Source organism: Cherax quadricarinatus, chromosome 20, assembly GCF_038502225.1.
Source record: "Cherax quadricarinatus isolate ZL_2023a chromosome 20, ASM3850222v1, whole genome shotgun sequence".
NCBI classification, from domain to species: Eukaryota; Metazoa; Arthropoda; class Malacostraca; order Decapoda; family Parastacidae; genus Cherax; species Cherax quadricarinatus.
The window spans coordinates 3,077,720-3,101,183 of NC_091311.1; the positions used below are offsets into that span (position 1 = coordinate 3,077,720).

At 42.6% G+C, this 23,464-nt stretch overlaps 1 protein-coding gene across 1 annotated transcript in view; it reads right to left on the reverse strand.

Moving 5' to 3' along the window:
- Nucleotides 1–1,151: 1,151 nt before the first annotated feature.
- Nucleotides 1,152–23,464, reverse strand: part of LOC138852974 (uncharacterized) — a 225,844-nt gene continuing 203,531 nt past the window's right edge. The window contains exon 7 of the mRNA XM_070086858.1: nucleotides 1,152–2,883. Within this exon, the coding sequence (XP_069942959.1) occupies nucleotides 1,172–2,883 (1,712 nt within the window). The 3' untranslated portion in view covers nucleotides 1,152–1,171. The remainder of the gene's footprint in view (nucleotides 2,884–23,464) is intronic.

Sequence of the window (23,464 nt, forward strand, 5' to 3'; positions counted from 1 at the left end):
ACCAGGTGATGTCACAGCACCAGATGATGTCATAGCACCAGGTATTGTAGTGCTGAGGGAGAGTACAGGCTAGGTGTACAGGATGTCATAGCGCCAGGTGATGTCACACTAGCAGGTGATGTCACAGCACCAGGTAATGTCACGACATCAGGTGATATAACAGCACCAGGTAATCTCACAAGTACCAAGTGATGTCATAGCACCAGGTGATAACACAGCACCAGGTAATGTCATAACTCTAGGTGATGTCATAGCACCAGGTGATGTCATAGCACCAGGTGACGTCATAAAACTGGGTGATGTCATAGCATCAGGTAATGTCATACCACCAGGTGATGTCATAACACTAGGTGATGTCATAGCACCAGGTGATGTCATAGCACCAGGTGATGTCATAACATTAGGTGATGTCATAGCACTAGGTGATGTTATAACACAAGGTGATGTCATAGCACTAGGTGATGTCATAGCACCAGGTGATTTCATAACACTAGGTGATATCATAGCACTAGGTGATGTCATAGCACCAGGTGATGTCATAACTCTAGGTGATGTCATAGCACCAGGTGATATCATAACACCAGGTGATATCATAGCACCAGGTGACCTCACAAGCACCTGGTGATGGCATAACACTAGGTGGTCATAGCACCAGGTGACTTCACAAACACTAAACATCAGATGTATCAAACACCAATGACGTGACAAACAACAGGTAACATTACAAGCACTTCATGACGTCACAAACACCAGATGTCACAAATACTTGATAACATCACAAACATTAGGTGACGCCACAAACACGAGATTTCACCATCACCAGGTGACGGACATATACGAGGTTTCACAAACACCTGATGGCATCACAAATAGTAGGTGATGTCACAAACACCAAATGACATCACAAACACCAGATGACGTCACAATTATATCAGGTGATGTCACTTCCCAACACCTTCATATTCATTTTGGAAGAGCTAAACTCGAACGGGTCACACATTACCTGGGAAAATGGAAGACAATCAGGCTTGATCCAAGGAAGAAGAGGAAAGCTCTAATTCTTTGGATCAAGAGCTTGTTCTATGCAACACTAAACTTATCCTCTATATCAATAAATATTTTTATAATGAAATAACTTTATTCTTTGTTGCTTTTTTATTATTCCTGAGGTTTATTTCTCACCCGTATGAACCAACCTGTGGATTTTCATATTCCCAAGCTGAGAGAACCCTTTCCCACAGTCAGGACATACGTGAGGTTTTTCACCCGTATGAACCAACCTGTGGCTCTTCATACTCCCAAGGTGAGAGAATCCTTTCCCACAGTCAGGACATACGTGAGGTTTCTCACCCGTATGAACCAACGTGTGGCTCTTCATACTCACAAGCTGAGAGAATCCTTTCCCACAGTCAGGACATACGTGAGGTTTCTCACCCGTATGAACCAACCTGTGGATTTTCATACTCCCAAGGTGAGAGAATCCTTTCCCACAGTCAGGACATACGTGAGGTTTTTCACCCGTATGAACCAACCTGTGTCTCTTCATACTCACAAGCCAAGTGAATCCTTTCCCACAGTCAGGACATACGTGAGGTTTCTCACCCGTATGAACCAACCTGTGGCTCTTCATACTCCCAAGCTGAGAGAATCCTTTCCCACAGTCAGGACATACGTGAGGTTTCTCACCCGTATGAACCAACCTGTGGATTTTCATACTCCCAAGGTGAGAGAATCCTTTCCCACAGTCAGGACATACGTGAGGTTTTTCACCCGTATGAACCAACCTGTGGATTTTCATACTCCCAAGGTGAGAGAATCCTTTCCCACAGTCAGGACATACGTGAGGTTTCTCACCCGTATGAACCAACCTGTGGATTTTCATACTCCCAAGGTGAGAGAATCCTTCCCCACAGTCAGGACATACGTGAGGTTTCTCACCCGTATGAACCAACCTGTGGATTTTCATATTCCCAAGGTGAGAGAATCCTTTCCCACAGTCAGGACATACGTGAGGTTTTTCACCCGTATGAACCAACCTGTGGCTCTTCATACTCACAAGCCAAGTGAATCCTTTCCCACAGTCAGGACATACGTGAGGTTTCTCACCCGTATGAACCAACCTGTGGCTCTTCATACTCCCAAGCCAAGTGAATCCTTTCCCACAGTCAGGACATACGTGAGGTTTCTCACCCGTATGAACCAACCTGTGTCTCTTCATACTCACAAGCTGAGAGAATCCTTTCCCACAGTCAGGACATACGTGAGGTTTCTCACCCGTATGAACCAACCTGTGTCTCTTCATATTCCCAAGCTGAGAGAATCCTTTCCCACAGTCAGGACATACGTGAGGTTTCTCACCCGTATGAACCAACCTGTGTCTCTTCATATCCTCAAGCTGTGAGAATCTTCTCCCACATTCCGGACACATGTGTGATGTGTCACATTCATTCAAAGTATTTATACAATCCTTTTTATTTCTGAACTTTTGAGCATCATTTTGTTTGGCATTAGTTTTATTGATAGTAAGACCATCAACAAACTGTGTTTCCTCTCTCTGTAAACAATGCACTTCTGCATTATTTATATTATCTGAAGTTTGTGCTAAACTACTCTGAGAATGTTCTTCAGTATAAGCATTTTCTACTGAACTCTTGGATTCAACAACATTTTCATATTTTTTATTTTTCTTGGAAGGAAAATTCTTGTTTTGTAATTTATTGGACAACAAATTACTGATAAATGTGTTAGATTGATGTTCACACTGGTTAACTTGTTCATCAGTATAAGATAAATACGGCAGCTTCACTTGATGTTCACACTGGTTAACTTGTTCTTCAGTCTCATAAGATGAACACGGTAGGTTGTGATCCTCACAGTGACACCCTAGACAAAGTTAGGTCTTGTTAGCCACATTATTATTATTATTATTATTATTATTATTATTATTATTATTATTATTATTATTATTATTATTAATTATAGTCACTAAAAATTGCCAACTATTAAAAGTGGCCAAAATGTTTAATAACACTGAATAACGTTCAGTTCTAACTCTAACATATAATAACTCATAAGATATCAGCCACACATAACATTTATAATAACCCATACGATAACAGCCACAAGTAACATATGATTGCACTTAGGATAACAGACACAAGTGACATACGATCAATAAGATAACAGTGATACATAACATGTGATCAATAATAAGATAACAGTCACACATAACATGTGATCAATAATAAGATAACAGTCACACATAACATGTGATCAATAATAAGATAACAGTGACACATAACATGTGATCAATAATAAGATAACAGTGAAACATAACATGTGATCAATAATAAGATAACAGTGAAACATAACATGTGATCAATAATAAGATAACAGTGAAACATAACATGTGATCAATAATAAGATAACAGTGAAACATAACATGTGATCAATAATAAAATAACAGTCACACATAACATGTGATCAATAATAAGATAACAGTCACACATAACATGTGATCAATAATAAGATAACAGTCACGCATAACATGTGATCAATAATAAGATAACAGTCACACATAACGTGTGATCACACAAGATAAAAATCACATGTAACTTGTATGATCACACTTACCATAATAATCACATATAACATATATGATCACTAATAAGTCACACATAATATGCAATCACTCATATTGATACCTAATAAAGTTGGTAGAATTACCGACAATATGTAAAGTAAAAGGACACAAGTGCAACTAATGTGACATTTATTGTGGCCACAATAAATGTCACATTAGTTGCACTTGTGCCCTTTTACTTTACATATTGATACCTGCCAATCATAACATATGATCACATCTAACGGCCACACATCAAAAGCTAGAAACATTATCATACTAAATCTAACCATTCACTAGAGCCAAAAACTAACGTGAAGGACGTTAAAGTAATATTTCACAGGATCTCACCTTCAAGAATGACAACAGTGTCATTATCACTTGTCATTATCACGCCCACGAGGAAAATGATACAATGAATAACTAGAACGGCAGATCGAGACTTAAGAACATAAGAACATAAGAACATAAGAAAGGAGGAACACTGCAGCAGGCCTGTTGGCCCATACTAGGCAGGTCCTTTACAATTCATCCCACTAACAAAACATTTGCCCAACCCAGTTTTCTATGCCACCCAAGAAATAAGCTCTGATGTGCAAGTCCCACTCAAATCCAACCCCTCCCACTCATGTACTTATCCAACCTAAATTTGAAACTACCCAAAGTCCCAGCCTCAATAACCCAACTAGGTAGACTGTTCCACTCATCAACTACCCTATTTTCAAACCAATACTTTCCTATGTCCTTTCTAAATCTAAACTTATCTAATTTAAATCCATTACTGCGGGTTCTCTCTTGAAGAGATATCCTCAAGACCTTGTTAATATCCCCTTTATTAATACCTATCTTCCACTTATACACTTCGATCAGGTCTCCCCTCATTCTTCGTCTAACAAGTGAATGGTTTAGAAAGACACGTAAGCAAACACTATAACATATTTATTAGAAAACGTTTCGGTCCTGGGACCTTGATCACTTCTAACATGCAGAGGTAGAAAGACATTATATATATATAGGCGGAGAGTGAGATGTGGCGCACGTGACCTGAGGAATGTCATAAGAACATAAGATGGAGGAACACTGTTGAAGGCCTACTGGCTCATGCGAGGCAGGTCTTGGCATACATGATACTTAAGCAGCACCAACCCAACAACACAGGAGTCACATGATTTCATCGTCTACCCGTCCTCATCATAGGTAGAGGTTGTTTTGATAAGGACCTGCCTCGCATGAGCCAGTAGGCCTTCTACAGTGTTCCTCCATTCTTATGTTCTTATGACATTCCTCAGGTCACGTGCGCCACACCTCACTCTCCGCCTATATATATAATGTCTTTCTACCTCTGTATGTTAGAAGTGATCAAGGTCCCAGGACCGAAACGTTTTCTAATAAATATATTATAGTGTTTGCTTACGTGTCTTTCTAAACCAACTTGTCGGTATTTATTACCAAGGTTTATACCAACAAGTGAATGTAACTTAAGAGTCTTCAATCTTTCTTCATAAGGAAGATTTCTAATGCTATGTATTAATTTAGTCATTCTACGCTGAATGTTTTCTAACGAATTTATGTCCATTCTGTAATATGGAGACCAGAACTGAGCTGCATAATCTAGGTGAGGCCTTACTAATGATGTATAAAGCTGCAGTATGACCTCTGGACTTCTGTTGCTTACACTTCTTGATATAAATCCCAGTAATCTATTTGCCTTATTACGTACGCTTAGGCATTGCTGTCTTGGTTTAAGGTTGCTGCTTACCATAACCCCCAAGTCCTTTTCGCAATCTGTATGGCTAAGTTCTACATCATTTAACTTATAAGTACTTGGGTTATGGGCACTCCCGAGCTTCAGAACCTTGCATTTATCTACATTGAACTGCATCTGCCACTTTTCTGACCAAGAATAGCGTTTGTTTAAATCCTCCTGAAGTTCCATAACATCTACGTTTGAATCAATTATCCTACCTGTCTTTGTGTCATCGGCGAATTTGCTCATATCACTAGTAATTCCTTCATCAAGATCATTGATAAATATTATAAACAACAACGGGCCCAAGACTGATCCCTGTGGAACGCCACTTGTTACAGATCCCCATTCGGATTTAACCCCATTTATGGACACTCTCTGCTTCCTGTCTGTGAGCCATGACTCGATCCACGAGAGCACTTTTCTCCCAATGCCATGAGCTGCCACTTTCTTCAACAGTCTATGGTGCGGAACTCTATCAAAAGCCTTACTAAAATCTAAGTAAATAATATCAAATTCTTTATCGTGGTCAACAGCCTCAAAAGCTTTACTGAAGAAAGTTAATAAATTAGTTAGACAAGACCGGCCTCTTGTGAATCCATGCTGAGTATCATTAATCAAGCTATGCTTATCGAGATGGCTTCTTATAATCTCAGCTATAATTGACTCTAGTAATTTGCCTACAATTGAGGTCAGGCTTATTGGGCGGTAATTTGACGGTAACGACTTGTCCCCTGTTTTAAAAACAGGAATTACATTAGCCATCTTCCACATATCAGACACTACACCTGTTTGAAGAGATAAATTAAAAATATTAGTTAATGGTTCACAGAGTTCCATTTTGCATTCCTTAAGAACCCTTGAAAAAACCTCATCAGGACCCGGCGACTTATTTTGCTTCAGTCTGTCTATCTGCTTCACAACCATTTCACTAGTGACTGTGATGTTACATAATTTATCTTCTTCTAGCCCACTATAAAAATTAATTACTGGAATATTGTTAGTGTCTTCCTGTGTAAAAACTGAGAGAAAATAATTATTTAAAATCGAGCACATTTCATTCTCTTTGTCAGTAAGATGCCCATAGTTATTTTTAAGGGGACCTATCTTATCTCTAACTTTTGTTCTATAGACCTGGAAAAAACTTTTTGGGTTAGTTTTAGAATCCCTAGCAACTTTAATTTCATAGTCCCTTTTAGCTTTTCTTATCCCCTTTTTAATGTCCCTCTTAATGTCAATATACTGATTCATAAGATGACCCTCACCTCTTTTGATATGCCTATAAATTCCTTTCTTATGCCCTAGTAGATATTTGAGCCTATTATTCACCCATTTTGGGTCATTTCTATTTGATCTAATTTCTTATATGGGATAAACGTTCTTTGAGCAGCATGTATAGTGTTCAGAAAACTGTCATATTGATAGCTCTCTTCGTTACCCCAGTCAACAGATGATAAGTGTTCTCTAAGCCCATCGTAATCTGCTAAGCGAAAATCTGGGACTGTTACTGAGTTATCGCTACTATCGTACTTCCATTCAATGCTAAATGTAATTGATTTGTGGTCGCTAGCACCCAGTTCCTCTGAAATTTCTAAATTATTAACAAGGGATTCATTGTTTGCCAGAACTAAGTCAAGCAGGTTATTTCCCTTGTAGGTTCTGTCACAAACTGCTTCAAAAAACAATCCTGAACTACTTCTAAGAAGTCGTATGATTCTAAATTCCCAGTCAAGAAATTCCAATCAATATGACTAAAGTTAAAGTCTCCTAGAATTACTACATTATCGTGCCTTGTGGCCTTAACAATTTCCTCCCATAGTAGTCTCCCTTGGTCCCTATCTAAGTTTGGGGGACGGTATATCACTCCTAAAATCAGTTTTTCATGCCCCTCTGAAAATTCTATCCAAACAGACTCTGTATGTGTTACTTCAGACTTAATACCCGTTTTTATGCAACAGTTCAAGCGATCTCGGACATACAATGCCACCCCACCTCCCCCTTCCCGATACTTCTATCTACTTGGAACAATTTAAAACCCTGAATGTGACATTCCGCAGGCATGTCCCGACTTTTTTAATTAAACCAGGTTTCAGTTAAGGCAAATACAACAATGTTACCTGCACTAGCAACTAATCTCAACTCGTCCATCTTATTCCTAGCACTACAGCTATTAGCATAATAAACATTGAAAGACTCTCCTTTCTCTTTACCCTTCCTGCTCATTTCTGTTTTTCTACTAAACCTATTACTGTCCTTATCACCCAAAGTCCCTGGCTTTTCAATATCTGCCTCGTTCTGCTTATTACTAGTTCCCCTAGAACTCATAATATTACTACACCGGGACTTCACTGTTTTCCTGCCAAAACCCATACCACTAACTATTCCTAGTTTAAAGTCCTAACTGCTCTCTCCACTGCAGTTGCCAGTGCTCCCACCCCAGACCTAGATAAGTGAACCCCATCCCTGGCATACATGTCATTTCTGCCATAGAAGAGGTCCCAGTTGTCAATGAATGTTACCGCATTTTCCTTACAGCATTTGTCCAGCCAGCAATTGACACCAATTGCCCTGGACAACCATTCATTTCCAACTCCTCTCCTTGGCAAAATACCACATATGGCAGGGTTCCCACCCTTCCTCCTAATTATTTCTATTGCTGACCTATACCTGCTAATCAGGTCTTCACTCCTACGTCTGCCAACATCGTTGCCTCCAGCACTGAGACAGATAATAGGATTGCTCCCATTACCTCTCATGATGTCATCCAGCCCCAGGAAAGCAAACTCTCTGTCTCCTACTCCTGTCCTTCAAGCAGAACGCCCTATCCATATAGTTAACTTGGCTATCCCCAACAACAACAATATTTTTACCTTCCTTGGTGTCGTTCGTCGTGACGTTCCCAGTAGTCGACTCACATTCGTCGGGTAGCACTGAGAATGTATTAGATGTTTCCACAACAGTTTCCACGGCAGTCTCTTTCTTCTTCATCGTTTCTACCTTTCCATTCATCTTCTTGATCGTCAACTTCGTTCCCTGCTGTCCAGCCACTGACCAGTTTCCTTTCTTGACCTGAGGACTCAAAACAGGAGGACTACTACGAATCTTCTTGTTTTCCTCGGTCAGTCGCCGAATCTCCATCTTCGCCATCCTCAATTCTTCCTTATGCTGTTGGTAAAGTTGCTCGATGGAGGGCATCTTGCTTCAATTCGCAGAGAGCGCGCAAACAGGTCTTCACAGAGCTAAGTACACGTCACCACTCCTTACACCCACTGCCTCTATTCACCTTCAGATAAAAGGTACCTGGTCGTTAGTCGACCGTTGTGGGTCACATCCTACGGAATGGTCAACTACCACAAACCACTGAGTAACTTGAATATGTCTGTCAGCGAGACTTAGTCATGGACAGGGCAGCGGGGGCGTTGACCCCCTGAACACCCTCCAGGTAACTGTCAAAACAAGGAGATGCCAAACCAATGATGGTTCTGTTTAAATCACTTCTCTCTACACTGGATTATTGCTGGTTACTAACAATCAGTTTCAAGGCATGTGAAACTGCAGATCTAGAGAGTGTACAGAGAACTTTCACCAGCCAGAGCCCATCAATGCTTCTATGATGGCCTAATTGCAGTCATAACTGAACTAATGCACGTAGAGCCCAGCATGACCCAAGAAAAACAACAGTGATACCAACAAATCGAGAGATTACTGATCGAAGTGAAGACTGCCCCTCAAATCCCAAGCACTTAACAAACATAGCTTCTCCATCACACCACATCAACTCCTGTACTACTATGAGATCAAATCTTAGAAGAAGCAACACCAAGAACAGCAAGGCAGCACCTAGAAATTGGCTATTCCACAAGACGACCCATCAGGATGCCGGTGCCCCATCCACCCCCACCACCACCCAGAGGGACGCATCAACAACAACAAACATGGCCGGCTCACCCTCACCCACCAACCAAGGAGACTCATCAACAACAACACCAACCATGACAAACTCCCTCTCTACTTCTACTGCCTTCATAGGATTTAACCCATCTGATACGCTCCCAGGTATGACTAATGATCTTGACACTGAAGAAATACTGATGGCAGATAATATGAATCTTCGCACAACAATAACAAACCATGAATTTTAGTTAGCCCACCTTGAAAACAAGATCAACAGCCTTGAATAACAGCTAACATCAGCTGGAATGACTGATTTTGGCAAGACCCTCCAAGCAGTCATAGCCAGGCATACAGATTAAATAATATCCCTAAATACAAAGGTTGAAGATGCAGTTAAAGACCGTGTGTACTATATTACAAATGAAAATGAACTAGCAAACTTCCTTTGAGATGCAAACCTCACGGAGTCTGACTATCATTAGTGACCAAATCTTTATACTACGTTAGTGTATGTTATTATTCCGTTACTGAACTAATCCCTGTACTATCACTTCCCTGATAGTGATTACTACCTCACTGTCTCATGTTTCTCACACAGTTCCTTGTGTGACTCAAATTGTGAAATATTTCCAGATTCCCCATTTACAGTTTATTATTATTAATAATATCTGTATTAATATCTGTACCATCTTTTACTAACTAGTACCAACTACCTCATAAACTATTTCTTTTTGTACTCTTAATTGCTCAAAGTTTATACTATAAGGCAAATATTACTCCCAGATTATTTTTATATCAGAGTTACTATCTATTCATTTTATTTTGTTTACCACTACTTAATTTAGTCCCTTTATATATTTCACAATTGTCTCCTGAAATAGTCTTCGACAAGTGTGACCATGGCGTAATAGCGCACAAAATGCGTGCTAAAGGAATAACAGGAAAAGTTGGTAGATGGATCTATAATTTTCTCACAAACAGAACACAAAGAGTAGTAGTCAACAGAGTAAAGTCCGAGGCGGCTACAGTGAAAAGCTCTGTTCCACAAGGCATAGTACTCGCTCCCATCTTGTTTCTCATCCTCATATCTGACATAGACAAGGATGTTAGCCACAGCACCGTGTCTTCCTTTGCAGATGACACCCGAATCTGCATGAGAGTGTCTTCCATTGCAGACACTGCAAGGCTCCAGGCGGACATCAACCAAATCTTTCAGTGGGCTGCAGAAAACAATATGAAGTTCAACGATGAGAAATTTCAATTACTCAGATATGGTAAACACGAGGAAATTAAAACTTCATCAGAGTACAAAACAAATTCTGGCCACAAAATAGAGCGAAAAACCAACGTCAAAGACCTGGGAGCGATCATGTCGGAGGATCTTACCTTCAAGGACCATAACATTGTATCAATCGCAGCTGCTAGAAAAATGACAGGATGGATAATGAGAACCTTCAAAACTAGGGATGCCAAGCCCATGATGACACTCTTCAAGTCACTTGTTCTATCTAGGCTGGAATATTGGTGCACACTAACAGCACCTTTCAAGGCAGGTGAAATTGCTGACCTAGAAAATGTACAAAGAACCTTCACGGCACGCATAACGGAGATAAAACACCTCAATTACTGGGAGTGCTTGAAGTTCCTGAACCTGTACCCCCTGGAACGCAGGCGAGAGAGATACATGATTATATACACCTGGAAAATCCTAGAGGAGATCGAGGACGACGAGAGCTGTCGTAAGATGGGAAGGAAGAAGGATATGGAAGGATGGAAATAACTGGAAAAGGATGGGGAGGAGGGAAAGAGGAGGAATCAAGGCAAGTGGCCCAACCACTTTGGGACATGTGGTACAAAAGTACTGGAGACGTAGGTAGAGAGGCTTGACTGATGTCATTGCTTGGCTCACTAGGAGAGGATGGCGAAGGCAGCGGCAGGAGCTGGGAGTGTCAGAAGGCAGCAAGCAGGATGAGTTGGTTATGGTCTTATACCGTTTATCAGTGCGGTACATTGTTTTCGAGAGAGTTGTATCACACTTATGGGATAGCTGTAGCAGTATTCGTTGGTTTGGAGGTGGTGGAGTATCTGGTTGTAGGTAGGGAATGGTCTTTCTTCGCTTTGGTACGATACAGTGTTGTCTTGGAGATGTTGGATGAGTTCTAGGCGAGTCATGCTTGCAGGGTATAGCCTCGTGGTGTAGAATTCGAGTCCTTTGTGTTTAAAGCATGGTGTTCCAGGTAATCGACGTGAGCTAAGTAGAGAAGGCGGTGGTGGAGTAGAGGAAGGTGGTGTTGCTTCGTTTTCAACTTCAGTAGACGAATTAGAAGATGTTTCTGGTGGTAAGGCTTCTGATTGGTTGGATTCAGTGAGAGGTGGTGGCGGTGGAGGCTTCTCATTGGTCGTTGTTGGATTGGCGTCACTAGTTGGTGGTGTTGATGGGACTTCTGCAGAAGAGTTGGCGATTAAGTTTTTGGTGAATTTGAGAATTTCTTCAGAAGGTGGAGATGCTGGAAATGTAAATGAAGGCATATTATTTAATGCAAATAACTCGTTGATGGTAGAGTTAAAGGATCCAGGTACAGCCATGTTCTGCATGTGAGCGTATAGTAAGCAGTAGTGGATCTTGGTTACGTCACATGTTGGAGGAGTGATGATGGTGGAGGCGGGCTGAGTAGATGCTTGAAGTAATTTTGTAGTGTTTGCTTGTATCTTTGCAATTGCTGCATACGTTGGAGTGTTGCTTGTAGGTTTTTTCTTTGCTGCATCTTGTGTTTTCTTCATAATATCCTTTCTTGTAGGACATTTTGCTGCCAGTGTATGGTGCAGTTTAAGCACGCTGGTTGTGTTGGAGCAGCAGCGGTGCAGGAACTGAAGGTGTGTCCCTCACTACCACATGTAGTGCAGAACTTCTTGTCTTTTACTGGACATGCTTTGGTGGTGTGATGGTATGAATAACAGTTCCAGCAATGTTGAGTGTAGTGGTATCTCTCTGCTTCAATGTAGGTAGGACTGATGTAGTAGTAGTAGACAGCAAGACCTTCGTTCAGAGCAGTGGCAGCCATGTTCACGTCGGTGAAGGTGACCTTGAGCATTTGGGATTTTTGTAATGCTGTCAACAGTAGCCCAAGTATTTTGCGTCTCGATGGATGACTTTAGTTCAGCAGTTGATTGAGAAGTCAGAATCTTGTCAAGTTTTTTAAGCTGTGGCATGCAAAGAGTACGTAACCTTTATTCGGCGCATGGACACACCCTCATTTACAGGCTATCTCCCCCAACCAGCGAACCAGGTTGCTAAGAGTTGATGATGGGGCCCCATCGTTCAACTAGTGACCAGGTTCTAGCCAATAAGAAGGTGGGATTGACAATCGCAGAGGTTATGTGGATACCGCTCTCCTGTCTGCCCTTGTCATTCCCACTCTAGAGCTGGTTGAAGCACGGTCTGCTATCTTGTGGCTTCTATTTCTGCCTTGCTTACCGTGGAGTGCACTATATTTATCACTGTACATAGTGTACATATTGCTGTTATAATTGGTGAAGGATAATATAAGTCTAAACTTTTTCTACTGTGTTTATTTGCTCCCATTACACCTGGGATAACAGGCCATTTGAAATCCTAGGTTGTAATATGGGTAGCCTGTCCGAGAGCTGGACTTAGAGAAACGGTTGAGCTTAGGGTGAAGCTTGTAGCAGGAACATTGTGTAGCTTGCTGTTTCGCTTCGCTTTACAAATTTTGCGTGTCAGTTGCTTATGATCAGCCTTGCTATTGTGTGATCGTTCAACAGCTCGCTACTAGCTTGTTCAGTGTGCTCGCTTCGCTACGGTCAATCTTGTGTGCAGTCGGCTTTGCTTGTATGCGTATTCTGCAATCGTACTGTGCATAGCTAAGCGTGTTCTGCAAATTAACGTGTTACGTTGGGGTATTCGTACTGTGCATAGCGAATAACTTATGCCACCTAGACGAGTCAGACGCCTGGTGTCGGCATATACTTTGCATAACCTACCTAAATTGTCCCTACAGCGTTGTTGGCAAATTGCTCGTTCCATTGGCATTCCCTATAAACGCACTCTCACAGCTGCGCAACTGCGTTCACTTATTGCTGACATACTTATTGAAGAAGAGATGGCACATCAAACTCCTCCCTTTACGGGAGCTAGGGAAAAAACTACTATGTTCTCGCAGGAGGAAGATGATACACCTACGGAGCAAAATGGTCAGTATAGTGCAGCTGGGTTGTCTCAGGGTGAATCAGCGTCGTTGGCACTTGAGCTGGCAAAAATCACGCTGGAGCAAACTAGGGAACAGAGAGCATTCGCAAGGGAAGAATTTGATAGGGAAAGAGAGAGGAGGCAGTTTTCGCATTCTGTAAACGATTTCAGTTTACAAAAAGCAGTACAGCTTGTTCCCCGCTTCAATGAGGCCGAACCAGAGCAATTTTTCGAAAGCTTCGAAAATCAGGCTCGAGCCTTGAGGTGGCCGGAACAGCACTGGGCAGCGTTGGTTCATACAGCATTATTGGGTAAGGCACAGGAATTTACGTCGGTATTAACTGACGCTGAATTCTCTGATTATCAAGTAGTGAAGACCACAGTGTTGGGAGCATATACATGTATCCCAGCTAAATATCGTAAGACCTTCAAATTGAACAGGCGGCAGCTTGGTCAATCCCTGGTGGACTTTGTGAGACAGCAAACCAAAGCTTTTACCAGCTGGTATAAAGCGAGTGGTGTCTCTAACTTTGAGGAGCTGGTGCAGCTTATTCTGATTGATAACCTGCTGGAGTCTGTGGGACCAGAGGTTCGTGTCTTTCTGCAGGATCGTGACTTAACCACTGCATTGGAGGCGGCCAGGTTGGCTGATACCTTCGAAACGAACCGCTCCTTGTCCGAGCGGTCCCGTCTCTCTTTTCAACAGTCTGGCGTGAGCAGAGATCGACAACATTGGAGAATGAAGTGCCAGCCGGAGGGAGAGCGTCTACGTCATCCAACCAAGTCACCTGGTGAGCCACGCTTCTCAACATATGGTCCCCCTGCGGAGAGGCAAACTACTTATGGAGCATCTCGACAACAATATCCAGAGAGGCACCAGCCAGAACGACACCACTTGCAACGTCATCAGGGAGTAAAGGGCAAGCCTGTCGTCTGCTTCAGGTGCAATAAAGTAGGTCACATCAGTTCCAACTGCCCCCAAAAACCTCAACCCATCGGGAAAATCTCTAATATCCCTAGTAACATGTCCCCTAGAGAAGTAGAAAAAGGTATGGCCCCTTATTATTGCGAAAGTCTTATTTCCCTTCAGGAAAACTCAGAACCAACTAAAGTAAATACCTTTAGAGATACTGGAGCATATTGCTCACTTGTCAGAGAAGGAATATTACCCCTTTCAGAGAATACTTCTTTGAATTCCTCAGTTTTATTGGAAGCATTTGGAGGAGCTATCTTTTCCGTTCCTTTGCATAAAATTTATGTACAGTGCAAATATTACACTGGGTACTTGACTGTAGGGGTCTCAAAAGGATTTCCCATGAAAAATGCCATGTTATTACTGGGTAATAACATTACTACTGTTACTTCGTGTCCTGAACCTATAATGATTAATGCTTCTCCAGTGTTGGCCATAACTCGGGCAACATCCCAAGGGTTGTCTGGGGAGAATGTTGACCTATCCTTGGACGACTCCGATCTCGGAATAGCCACGTTGTTTTATGAGACACACCGGCCGGAGTCTCGTAAATCAAGTGAACAGACCCCGATCAAGCCTTCCTATTCCCAGGTTGCAGGATTGCCAGATGTCTCTGTTTCCATGCCCGAGGGACTGTCCTTCCGGGAGGAACAACGAAAGGACCCTTCTTTAAAATTCGCTTTTGAGGCAGCCATGGGTAAATCCTCTTTGGGTCATCCAGTCAAGTATGAAGTTAAAAATGATTATTTGGTTTGCACTGAGACTGGTAAGGAGATAGAGGGCCGGCAATTATACGACAGGTTAGTGGTTCCAACCAAGTATAGACCTCAGATATTAAATATAGCTCATAATACGTCATCAGGAGGTCACTTAGGAATTACAAAAACCTTGTATAGAATCACAAAAGAATTTTATTGGCCAAAATTAAAGAAAGATGTGAAGAATCATATTAGGTGTTGCCGAGAATGTCAGCAAGTTGGAAAACCTGGACATTCCATTAAACCTGCACCTCTCCAACCCATACCTGCTGATGGAGAACCTTTTGCAGATTTAATTATAGATTGTGTAGGTCCACTACCTAAGTCAAAGTCTGGAAATCAGTATTTATTTACAATTATGGATAAAGTAACCAGATATCCTGAAGCGATCCCAATGCGTAGTATCAATACTAAAGCTATTCTCAAAGCTTTAACAAAATTCATTTCTTGTTTTGGCATTCCTAAAACTATACAAAGTGATCAAGGTACTAACTTCACTGCCAAAGCATTTAGGGAAGTATTAACTAGGTTAGGGATAATTCACAACTTATCCACTGCCTATCACCCTCAGTCCCAAGGCGCCTTGGAAAGATTCCACCAAACATTAAAAACAATGATGAGAAGTTTTTGCATGCACTTTCCGACAGATTGGGATGAATCTCTACCTTTGTTGCTGTTCTCAGTACGAGAGACGGTGCAAGAGTCTACAGGGTATAGTCCGTTTGAGCTGATCTTTGGGCACAATGTACGAGGTCCTCTTCGGGTGCTCAAAGAAGGATGGATGGGAGAAGACGTAAGCTCAGCACTCTACAACCCGTCTTCAAGGTTGCAGGTGGCACGTGAGTTAGCCACGGCTAACCTAAAGATAGCTCAAAGTAAGATGAAACAGAGGTATGACAAAAGTGCACAATTCCGCTCCTTCCATCCAGGAGACAAGGTGTTGGTGCAGGAACCTATACCTGGCCACACCTTGAAAGCTAGATTTACGGGACCTATGCAGATAGTAAGTAGATTATCTGATTTAAATTATGTGGTAGCTCCCATTGATAAGACCTCAAAAACAAAAACTTACCACATTAATCAAATCAAGGCCTTTCATACACCAGATAAAGTCCCAGTAATGACTCTGTCCTCTACCTCTGAGGACGACTCTGACTCTTTGCACTCTATCTCTGAAATTAATACTAAACTTTCAAATTCTGTCCTCCTCAAGGATCCTAGCCCGTTAATGGATGGATTATCTGAAATACAAGCAACAAATTTAACTGAGCTTCTACAGTCATATCCTAATATTTTTTCGGATGTGCCGAAAAAATGTACGTTAGGTTACCATGATGTAGATGTGGGAAAATCTAAACCAATTAAACTCTCCCCCTACAGAGCTAATCCTGAAAAGCAAAGGCTACTTCAGCAGGAAGTAGACTTCTTGTTAGAACATGGTTTAGTGGAGGAGTCATCTAGTCCATGGGCTTCACCGTGCATCCTAGTAAAAAAGGCTGATGGAGGGTTTCGTATGTGCACAGACTACCGTAAAGTGAACGAGGTCACAATCACAGATGCTTACCCTCTTCCTCGTCTGGATGACGTAATTGACTTTGTGGGTAAGGCTACTTTTGTGTCCAAATTAGATCTCCTTAAAGGTTACTATCAGGTACCTTTGACAGATAAGGCGAAGGAAATCTCTGCCTTCGTAATTCCAGGAGGTCATTATCAGTATACAGTTACCCCCTTCGGAATGAAAAATTCCCCCTCTTCATTCCAGAAACTCGTCCATCAGGCTATTAAAGGACTTGAAGGCACGGCAGCATACCTAGATGATATTGTTGTGGTGTCTGATACTTGGGATCAACACCTACTTAGACTTAAAGCTCTGTTTGAGACCTTTAAGAATTCCCAATTAACAGTTAATTTATCTAAATCTTCCTTTGGCCAGGCCACTATCACTTTTCTAGGCCATGAAGTAGGTAGTGGTAATGTTGCACCTAAACTTGCTAAAGTTCTTTCTATTAAAGATTATCCAGTTCCTCATGATAGGAAATCTCTTCAACGTTTCCTAGGCATGATAGGATTTTACAGAAGATTCTGTAAGAATTTCTCAGATATTGTAGCCCCTCTTACCTCTCTTACCAGTCATAAAGTTCCCTTTAATTGGACGTCAGATTGTAACACTGCTTTTAATAAAGCAAAAAGATTATTGTGCTCTGCACCCATTCTCCTGTCTCCAGACTTCTCCAAACCTTTTTCATTACAGGTTGATGCTTGTGAGTCTGGGGTTGGGGCGGTACTATTACAAATCGGGAACAAGGAGCTGCAGCCAATCGCATACTTTTCAGCTAAGTTCCAGCCACATCAGAGAGCTTACTCTACCATTGAAAAAGAAGCCCTCGCGCTGGTAATGGCTTTGGAGCATTTCGATGTTTATGTGGGCCAGACATCGCAGGTGGTCACAGTCTACAGTGATCACAACCCGTTAGTCTATCTCCAAGCCATGAAGAATCACAACACAAGGCTTATGCGTTGGACGCTCAGGCTGCAGCCCTACAATATCAAAATTCATTATATTGCCGGCAAAGAAAATGTGTTGGCAGACTCTTTGTCAAGAGTCTAGTTTATTATTTTATTTAGGTTAGGATGTATTTGTGGTAACCCCTTTCAAGCTCTTTTTTTTATCCCCTGATGTGGGGTTTTTTTTTTTAGTGAGGGGATGCGGGCTACCGTCCGCCTGTATCTTGGACCTATGCTAGCCTGTCTGACTGCTGTCTCACTCTAAGTTTAGGGTTTGGCTTTTGGTCACTAGGAAAGCTGAGCTCTATCTAAGAGTTGGATGGTGGAGAGGATAGGCGGTCCCATTATTTTGTGCCATGGCGGCACGGTTACCACTGGGAGGTGGCAGCCTAATCCTGAGCCTTCTCGGGGGTGGGGGTGTGGCATGCAAAGAGTACGTAACCTTTATTCGGCGCATGGACACACCCTCATTTACAGGCTATCTCCCCCAACCAGCGAACCAGGTTGCTAAGAGTTGATGATGGGGCCCCATCGTTCAACTAGTGACCAGGTTCTAGCCAATAAGAAGGTGGGATTGACAATCGCAGAGGTTATGTGGATACCGCTCTCCTGTCTGCCCTTGTCATTCCCACTCTAGAGCTGGTTGAAGCACGGTCTGCTATCTTGTGGCTTCTATTTCTGCCTTGCTTACCGTGGAGTGCACTATATTTATCACTGTACATAGTGTACATATTGCTGTTATAATTGGTGAAGGATAATATAAGTCTAAACTTTTTCTACTGTGTTTATTTGCTCCCATTACACCTGGGATAACAGGCCATTTGAAATCCTAGGTTGTAATACCTCCCAGCATACATAAGGGGGATTACCAATAGACCCTTGGCAGTCTTCAAGCAGGCACTGGACAAGTACCTAAAATCGGTACCTGACCAGCCGGGCTGTGGCTCGTACGTTGGATTGCGTGCAGCCAGCAGTAACAGCCTGGTTGATCAGGCTCTGATCCACCAGGAGGCCTGGTCACAGACCGGGTCGCGGGGGCGTTGACCCCCGGAACTCTCTCCAGGTAAACTCCAGGTAATACCTATACCTTGTACTGCCCTTTATTCAGGTTTTACTATTCTCTTAATTTTAACATAAATTAAAGGCAAATTCTAGTGCTAGAATATTTTTCCCTTATTCATATAGTCATATTTGTTGAAATAATTAAGGTGCTAACTAAGGTGCTACAGTATCTTACTTTCTTCATTTGTTTTTATAATCACTAGCTCAGGTACTACAGCATTTTACTTTCTTTTATTTATTATTATATATATTTACCAGTTCCTTCATTTTAGTCTTAAATATCTCCCATACTTCATATTCTCACATTTGTTAAAATAATTACGGAGTTCGTTCAGGTGCTAAAGTGTATAATATTATTTTTCAATAATTTTCCTTAGTTTTAGAATATCTATATAGTTTTTATTCCTAAGTCTAGTTATATATTCACTATAATTATTTAATTACAAGCATTGTTCTTATATCAGCCTCCCATTTCTAACAATCCATTAGCCAGTAAGATAAAGTAGATTAGTATCATAATTTTTAATTATTATCACACTGGCCGATTCCCACCAAGGCAGAGTGGCCCACCAAGGCAGAGTGGCCCACCAAGGCAGAGTGGCCCACCAAGGCAGAGTGGCCCACCAAGGCAGAGTGGCCCACCAAGGCAGAGTGGCCCACCAAGGCAGAGTGGCCCACCAAGGCAGAGTGGCCCACCAAGGCAGAGTGGCCCACCAAGGCAGAGTGGCCCACCAAGGCAGAGTGGTCCACCAAGGCAGAGTGGCCCACCAAGGCAGAGTGGTCCACCAAGGCAGAGTGGCCCACCAAGGCAGAGTGGCCCACCAAGGCAGAGTGGCCCACCAAGGCAGAGTGGCCCACCAAGGCAGAGTGGCCCACCAAGGCAGAGTGGCCCACCAAGGCAGAGTGGCCCACCAAGGCAGAGTGGCCCACCAAGGCAGAGTGGCCCACCAAGGCAGAGTGGCCCACCAAGGCAGAGTGGCCCACCAAGGCAGAGTGGCCCCCCAAGGCAGAGTGGCCCACCAAGGCAGAGTGGCCCACCAAGGCAGAGTGGCCCACCAAGGCAGAGTGGCCCACCAAGGCAGAGTGGCCCACCAAGGCAGAGTGGCCCACCAAGGCAGAGTGGCCCACCAAGGCAGAGTGGCCCACCAAGGCAGAGTGGCCCACCAAGGCAGAGTGGCCCACCAAGGCAGAGTGGCCCACCAAGGCAGAGTGGCCCACCAAGGCAGAGTGGCCACCCAAGGCAGAGTGGCCCACCAAGGCAGAGTGGCCCACCAAGGCAGAGTGGCCCACCAAGGCAGAGTGGCCCACCAAGGCAGAGTGGCCCACCAAGGCAGAGTGGCCCACCAAGGCAGAGTGGCCCACCAAGGCAGAGTGGCCCACCAAGGCAGAGTGGCCCACCAAGGCAGAGTGGCCCACCAAGGCAGAGTGGCCCACCAAGGCAGAGTGGCCCACCAAGGCAGAGTGGCCCACCAAGGCAGAGTGGCCCACCAAGGCAGAGTGGCCCACCAAGGCAGAGTGGCCCACCAAGGCAGAGTGGCCCACCAAGGCAGAGTGGCCCACTAAGGCAGGGTGGCCCGAAAAAGAAAAACTTTCACCATCATTCACTCCATCACTGTCTTGCCAGAAGGGTGCTTTACACTACAGTTTTTAAACTGCAACATTAACACCCCTCCTTCAGAGTGCAGGCACTGTACTTCCCATCTCCAGGACTCAAGTCCGGCTTGCCGGTTTCCCTGAACCCCTTCATAAATGTTACTTTGCTCACACTCCAACAGCACGTCAAGTATTAAAAACCATTTGTCTCCATTCACTCCTATCAAACACGCTCACGCATGCCTGCTGGAAGTCCAAGCCCCTCGCACACAAAACCTCCTTTACCCCCTCTCTCCAACCTTTCCTAGGCCGACCCCTACCCCGCCTTCCTTCCACTACAGACTGATACACTCTTGAAGTCACTCTGTTTCGCTCCATTCTCTCTGCATGACCGAACCACCTCAACAACCCTTCCTCAGCCCTCTGGACAACAGTTTTGGTAATCCCACACCTCCTCCTAACTTCCAAACTACGAATTCTCTGCATTATATTCACACCACACATTGCTCTCAGACATGACATCTCCACTGCCTCCAGCCTTCTCCTCGCTGCAACATTCATCACCCATGCTTCACACCCATATAAGAGCGTTGGTAAAACTATACTCTCATACATTCCCCTCTTTGCCTCCAAGGACAAAGTTCTTTGTCTATACAGACTCCTAAGTGCACCAGTCACTCTTTTTCCCTCATCAATTCTATGATTCACCTCATCTTTCATAGACCCATCCGCTGACACGTCCACTCCCAAATATCTGAATACATTCACCTCCTCCATACTCTCTCCCTCCAATCTGATATTCAATCTTTCATCACCTAATCTTTTTGTTATCCTCATAACCTTACTCTTTCCTGTATTCACCTTTAATTTTCTTCTTTTGCACACCCTACCAAATTCATCCACCAATCTCTGCAACTTCTCTTCAGAATCTCCCAAGAGCACAGTGTCATCAGCAAAGAGCAGCTGTGACAACTCCCACTTTGTGTGTGATTCTTTATCTTTTAACTCCACGCCTCTTGTCAAGACCCTCGCATTTACTTCTCTTACAACCCCATCTATAAATATATTAAACAACCACGGTGACATCACACATCCTTGTCTAAGGCCTACTTTTACTGGGAAATAATTTCCCTCTTTCCTACATACTCTAACTTGAGCCTCACTATCCTCGTAAAAACTCTTCACTGCTTTCAGTAACCTACCTCCTACACCATACACTTGCAACATCTGCCACATTGCCCCCCTATCCACCCTGTCATACGCCTTTTCCAAATCCATAAATGCCACAAAGACCTCTTTAACCTTATCTAAATACTGTTCACTTATATGTTTCACTGTAAACACCTGGTCCACACACCCCCTACCTTTCCTAAAGCCTCCTTGTTCGTCTGCTATCCTATTCTCCGTCTTACTCTTAATTCTTTCAATAATAACTCTACCATACACTTTACCAGGTATACTCAGCAGACTTATCCCCCTATAATTTTTGCACTCTCTTTTATCCCCTTTGCCTTTATACAAAGGACCTATGCATGCTCTCTGCCAATCCCTAGGTACCTTACCCTCTTCCATACATTTATTAAATAATTGCACCAACCACTCCAAAACTATATCCCCACCTGCTTTTAACATTTCTATCTTTATCCCATCAATCCCGGCTGCCTTACCCCCTTTCATTTTGCCTACTGCCTCACGAACTTCCCCCACACTCACAACTGGCTCTTCCTCACTCCTACAAGATGTTATTCCTCCTTGTCCTATACACGAAATCACAGCTTCCCTATCTTCATCAACATTTAACAATTCCTCAAAATATTCCCTCCATCTTCCCAATACCTCTAACTCTCCATTTAATAACTCTCCTCTCCTATTTTTAACTGACAAATCCATTTGTTCTCTAGGCTTTCTTAACTTGTTAATCTCACTCCAAAACTTTTTCTTATTTTCAACAAAATTTGTTGATAACATCTCACCCACTCTCTCATTTGCTCTCTTTTTACATTGCTTCACCACTCTCTTAACCTCTCTCTTTTTCTCCATATACTCTTCCCTCCTTGCATCACTTCTACTTTGTAAAAACTTCTCATATGCTAACTTTTTCTCCCTTACTACTCTCTTTACATCATCATTCCACCAATCGCTCCTCTTCCCTCCCGCACCCACTTTTCTGTAACCACAAACTTCTGCTGAACACTCTAACACTACATTTTTAAACCTACCCCATACCTCTTCGACCCCATTGCCTATGCTCTCATTAGCCCATCTATCCTCCAATAGCTGTTTATATCTTACCCTAACTGCCTCCTCTTTTAGTTTATAAACCTTCACCTCTCTCTTCCCTGATGCTTCTATTCTCCTTGTATCCCATTTATTTATTTATTTATTTATTTATTATAAATTTGTGCACACATACAGAGGTACAAAAAAAAATACAGATAAGAGCAGTATGCCAAAGCCACTTATACTATGCATAGCATTACGGGCTGGCTTAAAATTAACTTAAGATTAACTAAGCAATGATGAAGTCAGTGATAAAACATTAATGTAAACAGATTACTATAAAGCACAAGTGAGTATTACTTTCAGTGTAGCTACAACTAGAAAGTGATCTGATATATCTGTGGCCCCTCTATAAACATGTACATCCTGAAGTCTACTCAACAGTCTTTTATCTACCAATACATAATCCAACAAACTACTGTCATTTCGCCCTACATCATATCTTGTATACTTATTTATCCTCTTTTTCTTAAAATATGTATTACCTATAACTAAACCCCTTTCTATACAAAGTTCAATCAAAGGGCTCCCATTATTATTTACACCTGGCACCCCAAACTTACCTACCACACCCTCTCTAAAAGTTTCTCCTACTTTAGCATTCAGGTCCCCTACCACAATTAATCTCTCACTTGGTTCAAAGGCTCCTATACATTCACTTAACATCTCCCAAAATCTCTCTCTCTCCTCTGCATTCCTCTCTTCTCCAGGTGCATATACGCTTATTATGACCCACTTCTCGCATCCAACCTTTACTTTAATCCACATAATTCTTGAATTTACACATTCATATTCTCTTTTCTCCTTCCATAACTGATCATTT